The 18,085-nt window shown below is 39.9% G+C and overlaps 4 protein-coding genes across 6 annotated transcripts in view; 2 read left to right on the forward strand and 2 right to left on the reverse strand.

Moving 5' to 3' along the window:
- Window positions 1–2,876, forward strand: part of LOC109467881 (pyrazinamidase/nicotinamidase-like) — a 4,415-nt gene extending 1,539 nt beyond the window's left edge. Inside the window, exons 2-7 of one of the 2 annotated variants that reach the window (XM_019765988.1) lie at window positions 133–259; window positions 453–509; window positions 821–1,060; window positions 1,332–1,460; window positions 1,928–2,239; window positions 2,513–2,876. In XM_019765988.1, the coding sequence (XP_019621547.1) occupies window positions 133–259; window positions 453–509; window positions 821–1,060; window positions 1,332–1,460; window positions 1,928–2,239; window positions 2,513–2,635 (988 nt within the window). In that variant the 3' untranslated portion in view covers window positions 2,636–2,876. Of the gene's footprint in view, window positions 1–132; window positions 260–452; window positions 510–820; window positions 1,061–1,331; window positions 1,461–1,927; window positions 2,249–2,512 lie in introns of those variants that run through there. The other variant, XM_019765989.1, reaches the window with a different exon arrangement.
- A 29-nt stretch (window positions 2,877–2,905) lies between these two features.
- Window positions 2,906–11,148, reverse strand: LOC109467888 (kelch-like protein 32). Its single transcript, XM_019765999.1, has 6 exons — window positions 9,971–11,148; window positions 6,055–6,402; window positions 5,434–5,827; window positions 5,057–5,266; window positions 4,475–4,774; window positions 2,906–4,171 (listed from the first exon to the last, which is right to left on the reverse strand). The coding sequence occupies exons 1-6, from the start codon at window positions 10,124–10,126 to the stop codon at window positions 3,831–3,833; spliced, it is 1,749 nt and encodes a 582-aa protein (XP_019621558.1). The 5' UTR covers window positions 10,127–11,148; the 3' UTR covers window positions 2,906–3,830.
- On the forward strand, window positions 6,449–9,945 carry LOC109467880 (cytochrome P450 2U1-like). Of its 2 annotated transcripts, none has more exons than XM_019765985.1 (5): window positions 6,449–7,029; window positions 7,323–7,494; window positions 7,936–8,085; window positions 8,337–9,134; window positions 9,295–9,945. In XM_019765985.1, exons 1-5 carry the CDS (start codon window positions 6,742–6,744, stop codon window positions 9,471–9,473), a joined length of 1,587 nt encoding a protein of 528 aa, XP_019621544.1. In that variant the 5' UTR covers window positions 6,449–6,741; the 3' UTR covers window positions 9,474–9,945. The 2 variants fall into 2 exon arrangements, with proteins under 2 accessions (XP_019621544.1, XP_019621545.1); XM_019765986.1 differs by having other exon boundaries at window positions 6,449–6,915.
- Window positions 11,149–11,253: 105 nt separating the features above from the next.
- LOC109467877 (ATP-dependent DNA helicase Q5-like) overlaps window positions 11,254–18,085 on the reverse strand; it is a 37,532-nt gene continuing 30,700 nt past the window's right edge. Inside the window, exons 7-15 of the mRNA XM_019765984.1 lie at window positions 17,867–17,971; window positions 17,454–17,545; window positions 17,154–17,250; window positions 16,570–16,755; window positions 15,428–15,942; window positions 14,333–14,372; window positions 13,738–14,094; window positions 13,423–13,495; window positions 11,254–13,052 (exon numbers count right to left, since the gene is read on the reverse strand). Coding sequence (XP_019621543.1) covers window positions 12,964–13,052; window positions 13,423–13,495; window positions 13,738–14,094; window positions 14,333–14,372; window positions 15,428–15,942; window positions 16,570–16,755; window positions 17,154–17,250; window positions 17,454–17,545; window positions 17,867–17,971 — 1,554 coding nt within the window. The 3' untranslated portion in view covers window positions 11,254–12,963. The remainder of the gene's footprint in view (window positions 13,053–13,422; window positions 13,496–13,737; window positions 14,095–14,332; window positions 14,373–15,427; window positions 15,943–16,569; window positions 16,756–17,153; window positions 17,251–17,453; window positions 17,546–17,866; window positions 17,972–18,085) is intronic.

An 18,085-nucleotide genomic window follows, 5' to 3' on the forward strand; every position in this document is an offset into this window, starting at 1 on the left:
TGTACTGTGCAAGCACGTCTAACCCTCGAAAGACGGGGAACAACAGACGATAAACCGGACAAGAAGAAAGAAGAAGAAAACTTGAAATGATACCTGGTTCATCTATTATAATACAGATTTTCTGTTTTTCAGGGATGGTTTCTTGAATGACCAGGAGTTTCATGCCTTATGTGGAGAACTGTTGTCCAACAGCAAGAAGACCTACAATCTTACCACTGAACAGACAGACAGCATATTCAGACTCCTGGACACAAACAAGGTAATACTTTTATTGTAGAACATTCACACCATCTTTTTGTTATAAGATCACAGCATTCATCAAGTGTCAACATGCAATGTAGAACTACAATGTCATATGACACTGTTTTGCATGTTTGGTGACCTATGGATTGAAGCACTACACCCACATGTTCCAACACTCCTCACTACTAGTGCCTGTTTTTGTATTTTAGGATGGAAAACTTGACTTCAGTGAGTTTAAGACAGCGTGGTTTTACTGGCTTAGACAGGTAAGCAGGCACCAGTATACTGTGGATTACCTGACTCCTTTACTACCATGTAGCAACTTTGAGATAACCAATAGAAGAACTTCTTAATGAAAATCTTAAAGAAATATAAGACACTTTAAGCAATGTTTTCTAAAATGTCTCAGTGCTGATCTTAACATGACATTTGCAACAGATTTTGTGAAATTGCTTTGAAGATGTCTGGAAATTTGAATGTACATTGTCCATGTATACATTGTGTTGTTGTATTGTTTAAAGCTTGGATCAAGAATTACGGTAAGGATTCAAACTAAATCTTCTTCTGTGTCATGCAGGTTCTAGATTGCAAATCTGCCCTGATAGTGGTGGACATGCAGAACGACTTTATCGATGGTTCGTTGGCCGTGCGCCACTGCCCGGCTCACGAGGACGGCACCGACATCATCCCCACCATCAACCACCTGCTGGACGCCGTGTCGTTTGACGCCGTCGTTTATACAGCAGACTGGCACCCGGCCAATCACTGCTCTTTTGTGGACAACGTAAAACTCAGGGAGATACATGACACTAGTAAAGTAAGTTGGAGAGGATGTATAGATGATGGTTAAAAATAGATCACAAGATTTAACAATACAAAACAGCAGTACACGTCAGTGGACATAATGACAGCTATCAATAACTTAATAAACTAAGTATCTTGAAGTCATTAATAAACAGCAAATGTCACACCAGTACTAAATTATGGAATATTTTATCAGTAGAACCAATACCGATTCTATATCCTTGTAGCAACAACTTCTGCATATTATTTGACTGTATTCTTTTTTAACTAACCTTGTATTTCAGATTAAAGCTGACTCTGCCCAAGTCATGGACACGGTGGTTTTTGCTAGTCCAGAAAAGTTTGAACAGAAGCTGTGGCCTACTCACTGTGTACAGGATAGCAAGGGAGCAGAGCTGCATCCAGATCTAAAGGTACCTTGAGTTAACTCTTAATAGTGAATAGGAATGGCATTGTGATGTATGAGTGTAACAAACTAAGTGTTCTAGCCAGTGTCTATCCATAAAAGATTTTGCCCTATCTGTCATCATTGATGGACAAAAATCAGTTTTTAATGATCAGATACAAAAAGAGATGTCGTTCAAGTAACCTTAGTCTATGAGCAAAATTTGCCCCTCAAAATGTAGGAAAAAGAGTTTCAGAGGATAAAATCTAAAAATGTCCCCAGACACCCCTAGGATTGTCATACCTGAGCACAACATCTGTATCTGTGTAGCCGGGATAACTGCCTTTCAGCATAACACACCAGCTGATGTTACAACATGATGTTACATCAAACAGAATTAAGATGACGGAAAAAAATTTAAGGCTGGCTAGAACACTTAACAAATTGAACACTTTACAAATGAGAGTGACAGATATGCCTTCCTATGATTGACAGGTAGTAGATGACCACATCCTTATAAGGAAAGGGCTGGACCCAGATGTGGACAGTTACTCGGCATTCTGGGACAACATGAAGAAGAGCGCCACACCTCTGGTGTCAGAGTTAGCGAAACGGCACATCACGGACGTCTACATCTGCGGTATCGCCACGGATGTCTGCGTAGAGTTTACCTCATTGGATGCAATCGAACACGGGTTTAGGACTGTTCTTATTGAAGACGCGTGTTGTGGGGTGTCAGAAGAAGGGATTCAGGGAACCAAGACGAAGTTGAAGAAAGCTGGAGCTGTACTCGTGCAGTCTGCTGAGGTAAGTTAGCTTTAGGCGTCGTCTTTTGGTGAAAAAGCCATATTTATAAAATACTGTTGGGTTGGTAGAAGTGGAAATGTTCAAAATGATGTTCCTTATTGTAACAGTTACAACATTTGCAATGCAGGTCCAGAAAAGCCTTTGTGATAGTTTAGAATCACTACAACAGAAGTACATTGCAGTCATGCATCCGTAGACCTTATTTCAGCTTCTATCATGTGTAATACCAGTGAGTTGATAATGATTTTTTAACCATCACTACCTCTACTACAGGTACCAGACCTGGTGGACTGTCAGGACAGGCCGCCCCAACTGGCGTACCAAGCAGCTGTCAATGTTGCCATGGCAACAAAGGCTGCCAGCTCCATGGACAACGTTCACAACAACATGACATGACAGTTCTCTGCAACCTAGGTAGAGAATGTGCAAGTATTAACGGTACTAATTCTTAAGAAAAGTATAAAGAAGAATTCAAATCCATGCCTTTCCATTTTTAATGTATGATTATGATTCTTTTTACAAGTAGTGATGTATGTAACATGTACAACTGTAGCCAGTATAAATGAATTTGAAGGTGCTGTAATGATTATGATACAAATGACCTGTAGGTTTTATCAGAACCTTGATTCAAATAAGAATTGGGTAAAAAATACACAAACTTTTGAGAACAAAACAAGTGTAATGACTTTTCCTGAAGATTAGCAAATTGGAGGTTGACAAACGTAGAAAATTCCAAACATTGTTTTATTCTATAGCCATAGGTGAATACTAGTTGATTTAAGTTATTTTAATATCAACTTTGTTCATTGGAATTTTATTGTGGTGATATATTTTCAGTAGACAAATACTTGCATTGTGGGCACATAGCCACAAGGTATGCCTAAATATTTATATATTGTTATAATTTTATCACATAACTGGTAACCGGTAACCAATTTTTCTTGTAGATTACCAATTTGCTGGAAAACTGCGATTTGGTACTTTACCAACTAGTCAGTGCAACGTTTCAGCATTAGATACTAGCTAAGAAATAAACGCGATATTTTATGACTTCAATACAATCCAGCATAAATTGTAAGGGCTAATGAAGCAGAAATCAGTAATGTTACATGTAAATCATATATTAAGGTTTTATATTATAGTGCCTGAAATAACAATTCAATATTATATACGTTGTAAAAATTCAATAGTTGCATTATCCTGACAAACTTAACTTAACTTAAAAAACATAACTAATATCATTCATATGACAATGTACTTAACGCACAATGTTAGACAAGTTCTTGGACATGATGACTACATGTTGAATTGGTATAGATTGAAATAAAGATACCCAGCATCATATTTTTGGTATACTTAAATGCCAATTAACTGTAGGTGCATTATCTGTCATACTGAAACCTGTCCACGGCACCCAGAGTCTTATATCCGGGAAATATGACATACAGTGTGCAATGTTTAACAATGCCACTTCTGGATTGCACAAAGTAGTGAATTTTAGTTCCCATTCAAGGTTATACCTCTAATCAACATTTCTAGTATTTCAGTACCATCTGATCAACCATTTAGGGTTCCAAAATGGACCGTGTTTTCATAATCTTTGTGTTTTACCAAACTTCACCCTCGTTCTGTTTATCAAGGAAAGTACCAGGACACAGCATTCAGCCTCATATACCGGCTCTGGCAGCCGCATGTCCTCTGCTTCCCCCAGCTGGTTTTCCTGGGGTCTATACCTGTCCACAGTCTGGGATAGCCCCTCCCACGTACTCTGTCCACCCAGGAGGAAAATCTTGGTGGGTGTGGTCGCCACGCCCATGTAACATCTGGGCGTGGCCATAGAGTTGACCATGCTCCATTGGTCAGTGGCTGGGTCGTACTTTTCGATGGCAGACACGTCCAGTAAGGTCCCCCGGAGCAGTGCATTTCCTCCGCCTGTATGAGAACAAGATGTTCAGCTAATTACTAACATTAGTCGTAAGAGTCTTATAAAACAGCTTTTGATGTTTGGCAGTCGTTCCTGCCCTTTTGCATCTCACAGAAGATATTTCAGAAGCCATGGGTGAGGGCCATGTCAATTACAACTCACCGAAACTCCAAGATCTTTTGGTGGTTGCAAGACAGTATCAAATTGGCCAGGCAGTATCCAATACACCACCCAAGTACAGAAAAAAAAAGCCTAAAACATGAAAAATAAAAAAAACAAGCCTAAGCCTTTGCTTGGAGAGTCCAACTCACCTGCAATATAAATAGCACCATTAACACTAGCCATTGCATGGAAAGCTCTCCCAATGGCCATCGGTGACTTCAGTGTCCAGCTGTCTCCCTCAGGGTCGTAGCACACCATCTGTGATAAGAAGGCGCCCAGGTCGTGCACACCCCCGGCAGAACTGACTCCCCCGCACACGTACAGGCGACCGCTGCAGACTGCCGCAGCGTGGCCACTGCAGGGCTGCCGCAGACGGCTGCAGTCACTCCAACTGTTCTTCTGGATGTCGAACCGCTCCACACTGTCCAATCTCCATTGCATGTTGAGTCCTGTAAATGCAACAATTAGAAATACTTTGGTTATAACACTGTAATACATATGGTATAGGATGCACTTGAATACATAGGATGTCAAAATATGAAAGGATACTAGGTATATATAACCGTCTCATTGATACACTGTAATCAAATTGATATGCTGCATGACATAATACAGTCAAACACTAATAAATCTTGAATATATTTCATAACAGCTGGATATCTAATGTATGGCAATGCTTCTTACATTAGATACAAGAAAGTTTCAATCGAGCCAAAACCTCATAACATTACCTCCCACTGCATAGATGCTGTTGCCTAGCGGGATGAGGCAGAACTGCATCCGTGACTGTTCCATGTTGGACAGTTCCAGCCAGTGGTTCGTGCGTGGGTTGTAACGATGTGCGGTGTTCAAGATTTCCAGTGACTGCCCACCTAACCCACCAGCAAGGAACAGGAAGTTTCCAACTACTGCCACGGAGTGTCCAGAGCGTGCAATATCTCCTGGACATTGAAAGATAAGAGGAAAAAGAAACTGGGATACAAATGATAATGTCAACAATCAGTCTGTTATAAGTCCTTCAGTTTTAAGTTGAAAGTTTTAGTGGAAGGCTTACATCACAGAAACAACTACAAGTATTTATGAACTTGTATTTGTGCAAAATCAGTACCTGGCATATTGGTAAGCACCTCCCAGCTTGAAGTGTTCTTTGCTTCTATGTTATAGCAGAGTATATTACTGTAGGCATCATGGGATAGTTCCCAGGTTAACCCTCCTGCTACCAGGACGTGTGACGTGGCTCCTCTGGGAACCGTCTGCGGACTTTGCCGCAGTGGCTGACCGTTGACATCTGCGTGATAGTCTGATGCCTCCGTCAGTAAGGCCACACAGTTAGGGTAGTCACGGGATACAGGAGACCTTCTGATTCTGTCTAACATTGATGCCGTCATCAGCGGAAAACGGACAGCTTGTAGAATATCATCTGATTGGTGCATGCGACCCTCGCGGTCATGATACAGCCAATTGCAGGCCGCGTTGAACACATCCTTTTCAGCAACCAGCAACTTTTTAACAGAAAAGGGCATTTGTTTTGTATGATGGTGAATGTAATATTATGATTGATTTAACAGTTATTGTGCTGGACAACATTTGACTGAATGAATCAGGCAAATTGACTTACAAAATTACATCTCTTGTTATGCCTAATCAATGCCAACATTGTCTATAAATTTATCATTACAAATGGCCTTCATGCAAGAAAAAAATAGAAACACAAAAGGAAATTACAAACTTCATCACTGCTCAATATGGACAGCAACAACTTGAAGGGAATGTCGACAAGAACTTCTGAACCTAAGATGTTGGTAAAACTCTGTTTCAAGACGGGTTCAACACAGATGCACACATCATCCAGGTGAAACTCCTGACCAAGGTCATACACTGTTAAACAGTTCTTTATGTCTACGATAGACTTGAGATGACAGGTACAGTGTTGTAATAGAGCAGTCATCTGCAGGTAGGAGGCAGTGGACAGAATTTCCCGTATTGTGTCCAAAGACAAGTCCAGTTTGGTCTTGGTTATGAATTGGAGGGCTTTTTCCAGTCCACATGACGTCACTCCATGAATATTTACCTCCTCCTGCAGAAGAAGGTTGAAGAATGACTTTAATAAAGGCAATAAACTTGATTCATTGTCTACAGAAAATTTTGTTACTGGGAATGGAATGTACCCTGGGACATGAAAAAAAATAATTTTCTGAGGCCAAGGACAGGGTGTGCAAAGTAAAAAGCGTCTTAACTGTAACAGTTATGAGAATTACATTACATGTATATGAGAACACCCCTTTTGTACCATGGAATAGCCTTAAGAGGTCACAGCAAGGTCACTGGATTTTGCCCCTCACACCTGTGACCTCAAACGACTTTGTCAGCAGGTAAAAACAGGTTCAACCAGGAGAGCAGTCAGAATACTGGCATAATGTCTACTTTGAAGCTCCTTGCCACAGTGATTTGTGACTATACTAACTTGATTACAGTTTTCCTGGCTGTGTTTGTGTTTGTGTTGTTGTACAAGTTGTTCCAGAAGCCCCAAAACCTCCCCCCTGGACCACGCCCATGGCCACTCATAGGAAACCTGTTGACTCTGAGTCAGGTGAGCTGCAGTGTTTGTTTTGTGACACTTAAAAAAGCTTTTTCAAAGTTTGTTTTCAAGTTCTATACTGCAAGGATGAAGACTGGTAACAATGTAATTTGGACACTCAGACAAGTCTTGGTCTATCTGAAAAGATTTCTGGCTTGTTGACCAGAGTTATTGCCACAGTAACCCAATATGATAACAGTAACTACTTTTTCCACTTGGATTGCACCAAAGAAGGCAGACACAACATTTAACCCAGTTCAAAAAGGATCAGAGACTGTCAGGGAATGTCAGGGTTAGAAGACGAGACAGCTTATAATTATTTCTTTAATTTACAATTTATAATTAATTTGACTAAAAGGATGTCATCATATGCAGCCTCCAATAGTCTTTTCCCCAATATGTGATTTTGTTGTTTTTAGGACTCGGCACACTTACAGTATGTGAAGTGGGCCCAGCAGTATGGTGCTGTCTTCACTGTCTACTACGGTCCTTTTCCTACTGTTGTTATCAATGGCATGGACAACATCCAAGAGGCTCTGGTCAACAAGCCAGAAATCTTTTCAGATCGACCAAGATTTACGGATGGTCATGGTACTTACGTTATATGTAATAGATAGAATATAACTTCAAAGCATATGATATTCAGTATGGGCACATGGTTATGTCTTTAAGGTTAAAACCTCCAGAAGACGTTATCAGATCCTTCCCAAGCAGTTTTCTGTAGTGCTACAACAGAATTTCAATTTTTGGATCTAGCTCCTGATTTGGCTGCTTGCCATTCATCAAGATTTGTATGTGCACTGTACTGAGTAGTTCTTGAAGTGGTATAAGTCTGAAATCTCTAGCTGTTTTAATGGAACTGCAAGACTTAGTGCATTTTCATGACTTTTTACCTCCATGCTTTGACAAAGCATTAATCGGAATTGTAGAAATGATAAGTAGATTTCGTGAATGACCACCATCCGGTTTAAATAGCATCATTTTGGACTTGCAGAATGTTGTTTCAATGTTTTGTTTTGTTCCATGTTACAGGTATTATATTTGCTCATTATGGTCCCGTCTGGAAGGAACAGCGGAAGTTCACCATGTCAGGCCTGCGTGATTTCGGCTTTGGAAGGCGAAGCTTGGAGGGCAAAATCCTGAAAGAAGCAGAAGCCCTCAGTAGGGACATTATCAGGACTGGTGAATAATTCTCATAAACCCCACATAATCCTTGTTAGGTAATACTGGAGCATTCATGGTATCTCTAACATTCAAGTCAATTTTTCAAGCAGTCAGTCCTATCAGCTGCTTTAAACCTTTTTTGACCAGGTAGAAAGCACACAATATACTGTAAAATAATGCTGTACATGTGTATTGACCTTTTGACATCATTTGTTGCAATGTCTGGGTGGAGCTAATGTGTATTTCTCTATGACCTATTTCTCCCCTAGATGGTAGACCATTCAACATCAGCAGCATGTTACAGAAGGCCGTGACCAATGTCATCTGCTCCATCACATTTGGGGCGAGGCACGATTACCAAGACAACGACTTCCAGACTTTCCTGGAGACCATTGACACCAGGTTAAGAGCCTCGATCATCATCAATATATTCTCACCTGTTCTCCGCCATCTGCCTATTCTTGGCAAATCTGCACAAAAGGTTCATGAGAGCAACGAAAGGAGCGTGCAATTTGTAAAGATGAAGGCTGACGAACATCAGAGAGACTTTGATTCAAACGACATCCGAGACTTCGTGGACATCTACGTGAAGGAAATAAAGAGTGGACAAAATGAGAACTTTACAAATGCACAGCTGCATAAAATCATTGATGATCTGATAGCGGCTGGAACTGACACGACATCCCAGAGTCTGTACTGGATCCTCCTCTACATGGTGATCTACCCGGATATACAAGAACGAGCTCAGCAGGAAATCTCCCGTGTGTTTGGAGACAGCGCTTCTCCCACCACAGCCAAACGCACTGAGCTGCCTTTCACAGAGGCGGTCATTTCTGAAGTAATGCGGATCAACCCTGTGACGCCCCTTACAGTTCCTCACTGTACGTCAAGTGATACCGCCATTCATGGGTACGACATTCCCAGAGGCACCGCAGTACACATGAACCTGTGGTCAGTCCTGAGGGACCCTAGTCTGTGGGAGGAACCAGACCAGTTCAAACCGGAACGTTTCCTGGACAACCAAGGACAGTACATGAAGAAAGATGCCTTCATACCATTCTCAATTGGTAAATAGTCTGTACTGTATTTTGTATGATTGTATGTGTTGGAGATGATTAAAAATTATTCCTTTTTATATGTGTTTGCACTTTAAAAAATGCAACCTTTTATTTTTTGTTTTAGCTACTTACGCCATGGATTTAAAGCATCTTTCTTCCTGTCATTCAGGCCGTCGATCCTGCCTTGGTGCTCAGCTGGCTAAGATGGAACTGTTCCTGTTTACTGCATATCTGCTGCAGCACTTTACCTTCAAGCTGCCAGAGGGCGCACCTCCACCATCGACTGTAGGGAAGCTTGGGCTAAGCAATGGACCCAGGCCATATCAACTCTGTGCCATTCCAAAGTAGGATAGCTTGGCTGAAAGCCTTCAGCTTTACAAAGCTCCAGTTTGCAATTGTATTTTCAGATTATGTTGTTGATATTAGGTACTCTCAAGAGACAATGATTATTGCACTTGATAAGAAAATTGCAGATTAGGTCAATACCTACCCATGTTCTGGATCATGTTGTACAGTTAAACAAAATATTGACTAAATGTGGGCCTGGTAAACATCTTTAGGCAATGTGTAATCAAAACCTAATAACTAACCAACCTGATTAAGCTATTCACAGATATTTTTACATATTATCGTTACATGATGTCGAAAAGAGCAGGGGTCCTTCCTGGTGTGAGTGGTTCAAACTTTACAGTCTGGTCTCAGGTTTGACATCTTTGAAGAGGTGATACTCACCTATTATGTCAATCCTTCAACAGCTGTAAAAAATCTTCATAAATAAATGCAGGCTATTACCAAATGCACAAGTCATGCATGATTTAACAATAACTTGTTTTAGACATACATACCTGTGACGTCTCCCTCATTCCACTGGAAAACATGGCCTTGAAGTAGTCACTGCTGGCGATGAGCGAGGCCTTGTTGGCAGGAAACTTCCTGCCCCCTGCTATAAGTATGACAACTTCATCTGTGCCTTCCATACTCAAGCTCCCTGTTGTTGTCATGTTTCAAAAGGTCAACAGTTTCACAACAATGGCGCTCGTTTCATGGGTCGTTGACAGCAAACTACTTGCAGAGTCCACGACAGATACATGCTCCATTTTGCATTCTTTTTACATATTTTGCACATCTTGATAGTCAAACAGCATCACAACTGCTGCTTACATGGGCAACTAGTTTCTAGTCACGTTGCCTGTAACAAACTACACTTGCTCCTTAACCTCTGTGTAGGACTTACCATTAACATAATGGGGGTTGAGGGACTGACCAAAATGTTACAATTACCACCACCAAGTTTGCTCTATGAGATGTGTGAAATTAATCATGAAATGATACATGTGTCTGAGACATTCAAAGGAAGGAGTTGGGTTTAAAACTAAGGTTTACAGTTTGCCCCCTTTGACCCAGTAAATGAAATATTCCACCAGAGTTGTAACTTACAATTATACAGTAAACCTGTTTTCCCACCTTTAAACAGAGGACAAACCAATTATTATTTTTTGGCTGCTGTGCAAATTGTATAATGTCCAGGTCACTAACCAATTTTTCTTTCAAACACATCTGTATGTATATCTGCATGGAACTCACGACACAACTTATGTTGAAACATTCCTGCAAAAATTGAGATTCGGCCATACCAATGCATCTCTTGGTTTTCAGACATCTGAGGTGAAACAATATGAAGCAAAGCCAAGATGAAAACAAATGACAGAGGAAAACTATGATCTAAATACAAAATCTAAATACATCTACAAATATTTTTCCTCTCTGAAACTTTGTGTATCATTAATTATAGACCTTCCCCTCAGACTCTACTTTCATGTTGACCTTGATACATAATCTTTTTAATCCAAGGTAAGGACTAAGAAATCAAACTGGTGTGGCCTAGTATGGAAAACAAATAATTTTGGTAAGACTGGCCTCAGAAGTGTGTCAATCAGTCAACAATAGCAATGCTTTAGACCTGAGAAAAGCAGGGAATGAGTTGACATATTCTTGTCCTTGGTGCTGAACAGTATATCTGCATCTAGTATCTCAGGTATCTTTGACATACACAGTCACACAATTACTCTGTTTGCATTTACTTTAGAGACACACAGAATAACAAGCAGGAAGCAAATTTGCTATGATCTTTAATATTCTTCTGAACAGAGTACTGTGTTTCTTTAATTTGTTATATCAGTTTCCTGTTGCAGAATGGAACTTTCAAACATCACATTCTGCAAACCAAGGACATTTTGTAAAATGTCCTACTGTGTGTGTAAACACATCTTCTCCTTGTCCTGCTAGTGTTTCTGTGACATAAATGTTGATTCTAATGTGAGATTGAAAAAAAATCTTGCTTGGCTTTGACAGTTTTATGACAAAGACAGTTTTCTAGTACACTTTAAAGAAATGTGTCTAGATGTAAAGACAATATATATATTGTTAGCAGTAATATTTTCATGTGCAATGTAACTTGAGTCCACCTAGATGTAAACATGAAGCTGAAACTGACCTTCACATGTCTGGTAACATTTCAACATCAGGCACTTTCCTTGTCAACGAGTATCCTTTGCTATCATTATATAATAGGAAAATATCCTCTGCCCATCCGTAACATTTCAGCAGTTCTGCTTTCCAGCTCATTAACTGTCTTCTTTTGTTTTGGTTGAGGGCGTCACATACACGTGTATGTAGCAGCTATATAATGTCCTTGGTAGCAGCAATTGAAGCACAGACATGGAGAATATTTCAAACAGTCAACACTACTTGGCTCTATACCAACACTTTGCAAAGGGAAGTTGTAAAGGAAGGATTATTTTGTCCAAGGGAGAGTTACAGTATCTTTTATATCATCTCAGTTAGCTACATATGAATGCTAATAATGCTCCTATTTGGTCCATGGTAGATACCTGGTATGAGATACATGTTGAAGTACAAAAGAGGTTCAATATATAACATAACTTTTGATCGATGTGAGTCGGGTCTTTATAATAGCAGCATTAACAGATCTTTTTAAAGAAGAATTTGCCATTACAGCATATACAAAAAGTACCTGCAAGAGAGTGACAATCTGCAAATGATAGGAACTCAATTTCCCTTATAATGTAGACCACTCACACAATGGCTACATCTGCCACAAACCCTCCAGTTAACTTGACAGAGCACAGAGTGAGATGTGTTACTCTGTAGGCTCATTCACTAGCATTTGGCACATGCATAGCTTCAGAACTGTAATGACAAACAACACCATGTAATCCTAAACATTAAACACTTCTAGTGATCACGTACAGTCAAAACCTGACTTTAGAATCAGTTCTCATGCAACAAATCAAAGTAGATATCATGTATGTTTTCTGTCTTAAATTAACTTGCATTAATGTTTCATAATAGTATCTATTTTGCAACAAAAGTCATTGATGGCACATGAGTGAATGCTTGGAAGATGTATACAAGCAGTTCATATCTTGCAATAGACATTAATTCTTTCAAATACAACAGAGGCACGGAAAAACTGTAACACTAACAGAGAGTGCTAGAGTTGTCCGACATGCCCTCTCAGCATGCCTCAACTGGTGCATGTAACACTCTTTTAGCAAAAAAATTCGACAAGATTGTTTCAAGATGTTCTGAGCAGTAACAGGTTGGATCTTGCAACCTGCTCTAATAAAGGTTGCTACTATGAAGATTATGCATTTTGGGGATACTACTGTCACCCTAACATCACAGTCTGGTTCTGTCATAGGCCAGTGTGGGTTGGCTGCAGGTGGACATCAGAAGTACCTGGTACAGCTTCAATTTTACCTGCATAATATGCAGGTGGTATTATGAGCCCTGAAATGTATGTACAACACCTGCATCACACCAGGCCCTTCAGATCAGTCTCACTGGAACAGCTGGAGTGACACTTGAAGTACTGTCGGATTGCACCCTTCGCTCTCTCTTTCACTGGGTCAAGAGAAAAATGATTGATTCATTCATTCATTCATTGCTTGATTGATTGATTGATTGATTGATGATACAAAATCAAAAAGTAGATCCTTGCCAAAACCCCAAACTTCAGAAAACAAAGCCTCTGTTATTGGTTGAAATTTTCTTGTCAATATAAAGGTTGCTACCACATCATATAGAGAAATTCAGGCAAACAAATTGTTCGATGGAAGTTACATGATATTGGGGATTCTTTGTGAATTTTTCACCTTAAGATGAATACATTTAAAGTTACTGACAGGAATCATATTATTATTATTATTATTACTACAAACAAGAATGTACAGAACACAAGACTTATTTCTGTGGAAAAACAACATGTACTTACCATTGTCTGTATTAACTCTTGGATCATCCTTTAACTTGTGTGACAGCACACGGGCAAATGCCTTGAACAGGTCCTACAAGAAAGGATCAAAATAGGTGTTCAAAGCTTTTTAGCACACAACAACAAAACAGTAGCATATACTATGTAATAATGATAATACATACATACACACCTATTAATAACTATGGAGAAACTTTCATTACCTGTAAATGCTATTATGTACATATATCATTAATGTTTTCAAAAATACATATTAATCAGCTTGAAGATACAGCATGTTTGTTTGTTTGTTTGTTTGTTTGTTAATGTACACACCTTTGATGCAAATCTCCCGTCCTTGTAGTAGGGTGTGAGGTACCTCACCACTATATCAGCAGCATTCTTCAGCTCATCATTCAGGTCTGGTGTGTCATGTTGAGGTTTCCCGTTACTTACTGCAGACTTGTCCAAGCTTTGGCTACATTGATCGTTTGAGGCCGATTTTTCTTTTCCTGTGTTCTGCAAGTGTGATAATCTGTTGTTTCTAGTTGGACGGTTACTGGCAGAATTCTGGCTGTTGTTTGTTTTGTTTGGTGTTTTCACAGTTTGTGATGGATTTCTACATGTACCTAGTGTAGCTGTACTCTGGGCTGCTGCTTGTTTGCATTGTTTCTTTGCTGGTGCAGTCTCCTCCTGCAAATGGAGGTAACATTCATTCATTCATTGTAATCAAACTATTGGTACCCAATAGTAGGACATACAATGTATGCAGGAAAGGCATAAAAGATGGTGCAAGAAATCTCTTCCTAGTAGACTTGATTGAAAAAATCAACCATTATGACTATCATATGATTTTCAGGAGCTGATGTTATACTGTACTTGCTTGGGAAGTGCAAAAGGTACTTAATTTAAAACTTTTTAGGTCATTCACCTGGGTTGACAAGCTTCTTTTTTGTCTTGGATCTTCTGACCTGAGGCAGAAAAAAGAATGAATTCATGTTATAGCTGAGACTAACTAAAACTAGTCATAATTTCAATTCTAGTAAACTTTGTGCTATTGCATCATCTTTCTAAGTCAGCAAAATCAGCTACAAAGGGTCAGGTCACTGATAACTGGCACAGCAACAGAACTATGCCAGGTGCACAACCGTGTACATGTTCAAACTATAAAAGGATAATGGAAACAAACAATCTCTTAATGGCCCACTGCACATGTTTAAAAGAAAAGAGGCAACCTGGCAACAGAGGTATGTGTCTGTCAAGGGTGAGCATACGGCAAACTGAACTGAACGGACCTGGCAGTGTGCCTTCAGACATGGCTGAGAGCGGCACGCAGCACGCTGGGGCACTACTCAAGAACCAAACCTACCTCAACCAGCCAAAACATGGAAAGTGCAAAACTCAGGGACCAGAGCAGCAAGCATCAGAAGCGTCTGGTGAAGACAAGAAATTGGAACAGAACAACGCCGATCTAACATCACTCCAGTCCGACATTTCGGACCTCATGGACAAAATCAAAGAACTACAGCTGGATGTTCCGACAGAGGGGGGTGTCCAGTTCAAATTCCGCTGGGACAGGCTGGACCTGAAGAAGAACGTGCTCCAGAGGAGGCAGTGTATCCAACTGCAGAAGCAGCAGGAAGCCAAGCTGAGGCGCTCAGAGAAAATCGTGCCACAAAGAAAGGGGACAAAAGTCTGCTGAGAGCTGATCATGACACTGACCGGGCTGATAGCTGGGGAGAAGGCAGTCAACATGGACTACTACTCCTGGTATCTACAGCCAGTATAATCATCAGAGCATCACAACATTTGAGCAAGAGAACTAAAAACAAGTGATCATCTCTACACTGGCCTTTTTGTATCATGTCTACAAGAAGACATTTGAGGACTAGAAGTTCAAGGAAAAGGGTGGCTGCAGTATGAGCATTGAACATCACTGTATTTGACTGTGTAGGTAGGGAAAATGCCATTTAAGGCCTTACAAAAGTGGAAATCATAATTTTGTAATCATGTTTATAGTACTTACCTATTTGTCTCAAAGAAGTACTTGACAATAGGAGCTTGTTTCATTCCAGAATTTCCACTTCTACGATCTTTAGAGGTGCTCTTGGTCTTGGATCTTGTCCTCTTCAAGGTGCTGTTAGTACAGGTCTCACCACTTGTAGGGACTGAATACTGACTTCTAAGAAGTGTTGCAGCGGACTGAAATCCCCCAGTGAGAGACTCAGAGGCTGATTTTTGCCGTTCCTTTTCCAGAAGATTACTAGCTGTGGTGAAGCCTGTTGTAGAAATGTTTGAATCTGTTGTTTTGCTTTTCATCAAGTCTAATGCAGTCTGAAACCCTAGACTGCTTGAATGTCTTAGAGAGTACATTGAGTCTGATTCTAGTAGACTTGTTGAAGACTGGTAAACTTCGCTACTTGAAGGAGCCATTGGCTTAAACGCTGTCTTGGGATTAACCATGTCTTCAGACTTGAAGCGAGATCTTAGCAGACTGGAAGCAGTTTGGAAGCTGCAGCTGTAAGACGACTTCTTTTCTTCCTACAAAAAAACACAAAGTTGACCATTTGTAAATCAAACATTTTTGTGTTCAATAAAAGTTATGGAAAAAGTTATTTCTGTCCTCATATCTGTCTAACATTCCTTTCTGTCGTTAAGTACCTTTTAAGTACTTCACATTCATGCTTCAACAATTACAGCACTAAAACTCAGAGGAGAGCAAACAGGGGCTTTCTTTGCATACTAGATTGTGATCTTGATTTAGGGGAGGGAGAAACACGACCTGTCACTTCACACAGGTAGTGTACCAATGATAAATTACAATGTTACTGCCAAGTATAAAGGCTTAGACAAAAAGCCTTTCTTAGGCCATGCCAATACATTTCTAATAGTAGAGACTTGCAAGAAAAATTTGACCAACTGTGTTCACTCTCTGAATCTGTGTGTACTGTGGTATAGAGTTTACCATCAGACAATGTTTTCATTTTGTTGATATTTCAGTGATTTTTTTTAAACGCAAGAATCCAAAAAGCAAAATAAGTACATTTTGTATGACGTTACCGGTCAGCCTTGAGTCAGCTCTGCTTTGTTGGTTTGCTGATTGTAAATCACTTACATGTATAAAGCCATTTAGGCTTGACAGCCGATGCTTAAAAAGCAGTTATTTACCTTTACAGTTTGCAATAGAGAAGTAAATTCTGCTGGGTGATTAGAATCTGAGCTGTTCTTCCTGCCATCTTCTTGTTGGTTTACTTCTTCTTTAACAGTGGTTTTGCTGGCAGAACTTAAACTGTTGTTAGGTACAAGGGAGCTGTGTATGTCCCCCTTCTTGGTTGTGTTCTTGATTTCATTAACCTGATGAAACAAAGATACATGTTGTGAGGGTTGTTCAATTTCACAAAGGGGATGTTCACACATACAGCAGGAGTACACTTCTGCATGTGAAACATTATTTGAGAAAGTCAAATAAAGCCTATGTATTAGTAGAACAAAAAAAATTCTCAACTGGTATCACACAAATAATATGATCGCACTTAAGGTAAAATGTGTATAAACCCTGGTATTGTACTAACTTAACAAATTAAGAAGCCGGAAATTGACTGTAACATTCATCAGTTTAGTTTTGTTGACAATTAATACAATCATATATTGAAAAGCCTAAAATTTGACAGACCTATTAAGATCTGGACTGCAATGACCCTAGCATATCACCTGTCTACACACGTGCAGAATCTAGGAAAAAGATGTTTGACCTTTTTAAGAGCACCCATCCTGTAGGTTGAAGCCACACGACTGGCTCGGAACACTTCATGTTCCACGTCTATTGCACAACACTGTGGTTCCCACTCACTGTACATGGGTAATATAATAACTGTAGTCAGTATACGTACAACAATGTAGAAACACACTTCATGTCTATACAAGAAGGCGAGTCAAGAAATGGAACAAAGAACAAAATTATTAATTCAACCTTGTTCACAAAAACTGAGCAGGAAAAGGAATCCACATCCTCTAAATCTGACACACCACTTAAATCATACAACATATTTCACCTGGCAGCTTGCTTGGCAGGGTTGTCTCTGAAGTACTGGAGAAAGTTTTCCCTGAGTGCATCCTCCAGGAGCTTCAAACAGTGCTCTCTGGCCTGATATTAAAACAATCAAGAGTCACAGTACTATCTGTACCATCTATTCTACATCAAAAGAAGGAAAATATACAAGTTTATTCCTGACCTTTATCACAAAATTACTCATCTAACAATCATGTTTTCCAAATACTTTTAAGTTTTGAAAGATTTGCAACTGTTAACAGAAAGTATTACGTCCCTCTCTCCAATGTTTTCCCAGACACTTAACCATATTATACATAAACCTGTAGCACCCCTGATATGGATCTGTATTCAATTTGAATCATTTCCCTTTTTGTTAGTAAGAAACCTCTACATGTATCAGAAGACACATGATACCTTTATAGTGAGTTTGGGGATCCTCTGGCTGCCTGCCTCCCTCAGGGGACAGTCAGGGTCTGGGGGGACAAACTCCTCCTGGGTTGGGGTGTTAGAACCTTTCCCCTGCAGGACACAAGTAAACCAACACAGCAAAACTGTTAGCATTTAGTGGACAACATCTTGTCAGATTATGACATACAAACTCAGGTTTCTTTTTCAGACACCCCCCCCCCCCAA

This window comes from Branchiostoma belcheri, unplaced genomic scaffold, assembly GCF_001625305.1.
Source record: "Branchiostoma belcheri isolate BF01 breed outbred unplaced genomic scaffold, Haploidv18h27 scaffold19, whole genome shotgun sequence".
Lineage (NCBI taxonomy): Eukaryota > Metazoa > Chordata > Leptocardii > Amphioxiformes > Branchiostomatidae > Branchiostoma > Branchiostoma belcheri.

Excerpts from the sequence above, each read along its gene's own strand:
- LOC109467880 (XM_019765985.1), top strand. The coding sequence starts at position 6,742 with ATGTCTACTTTGAAGCTCCTTGCCACAGTGATTTGTGACTATACTAAC. Across the intron at positions 7,030-7,322 it reads TAATTTGGACACTCAGACAA|GACTCGGCACACTTACAGTA; the intron begins GTCTTGGTCTAT and ends TGTTGTTTTTAG. Across the intron at positions 7,495-7,935 it reads AAGATTTACGGATGGTCATG|GTATTATATTTGCTCATTAT; the intron begins GTACTTACGTTA and ends TCCATGTTACAG.
- LOC109467888 (XM_019765999.1), bottom strand. The coding sequence starts at position 10,126 with ATGACAACAACAGGGAGCTTGAGTATGGAAGGCACAGATGAAGTTGTC. Across the intron at positions 4,775-5,056 it reads CAGCATCTATGCAGTGGGAG|GACTCAACATGCAATGGAGA; the intron begins GTAATGTTATGA and ends TTGCATTTACAG. Across the intron at positions 4,172-4,474 it reads TGGTGCTATTTATATTGCAG|GCGGAGGAAATGCACTGCTC; the intron begins GTGAGTTGGACT and ends GTTCTCATACAG.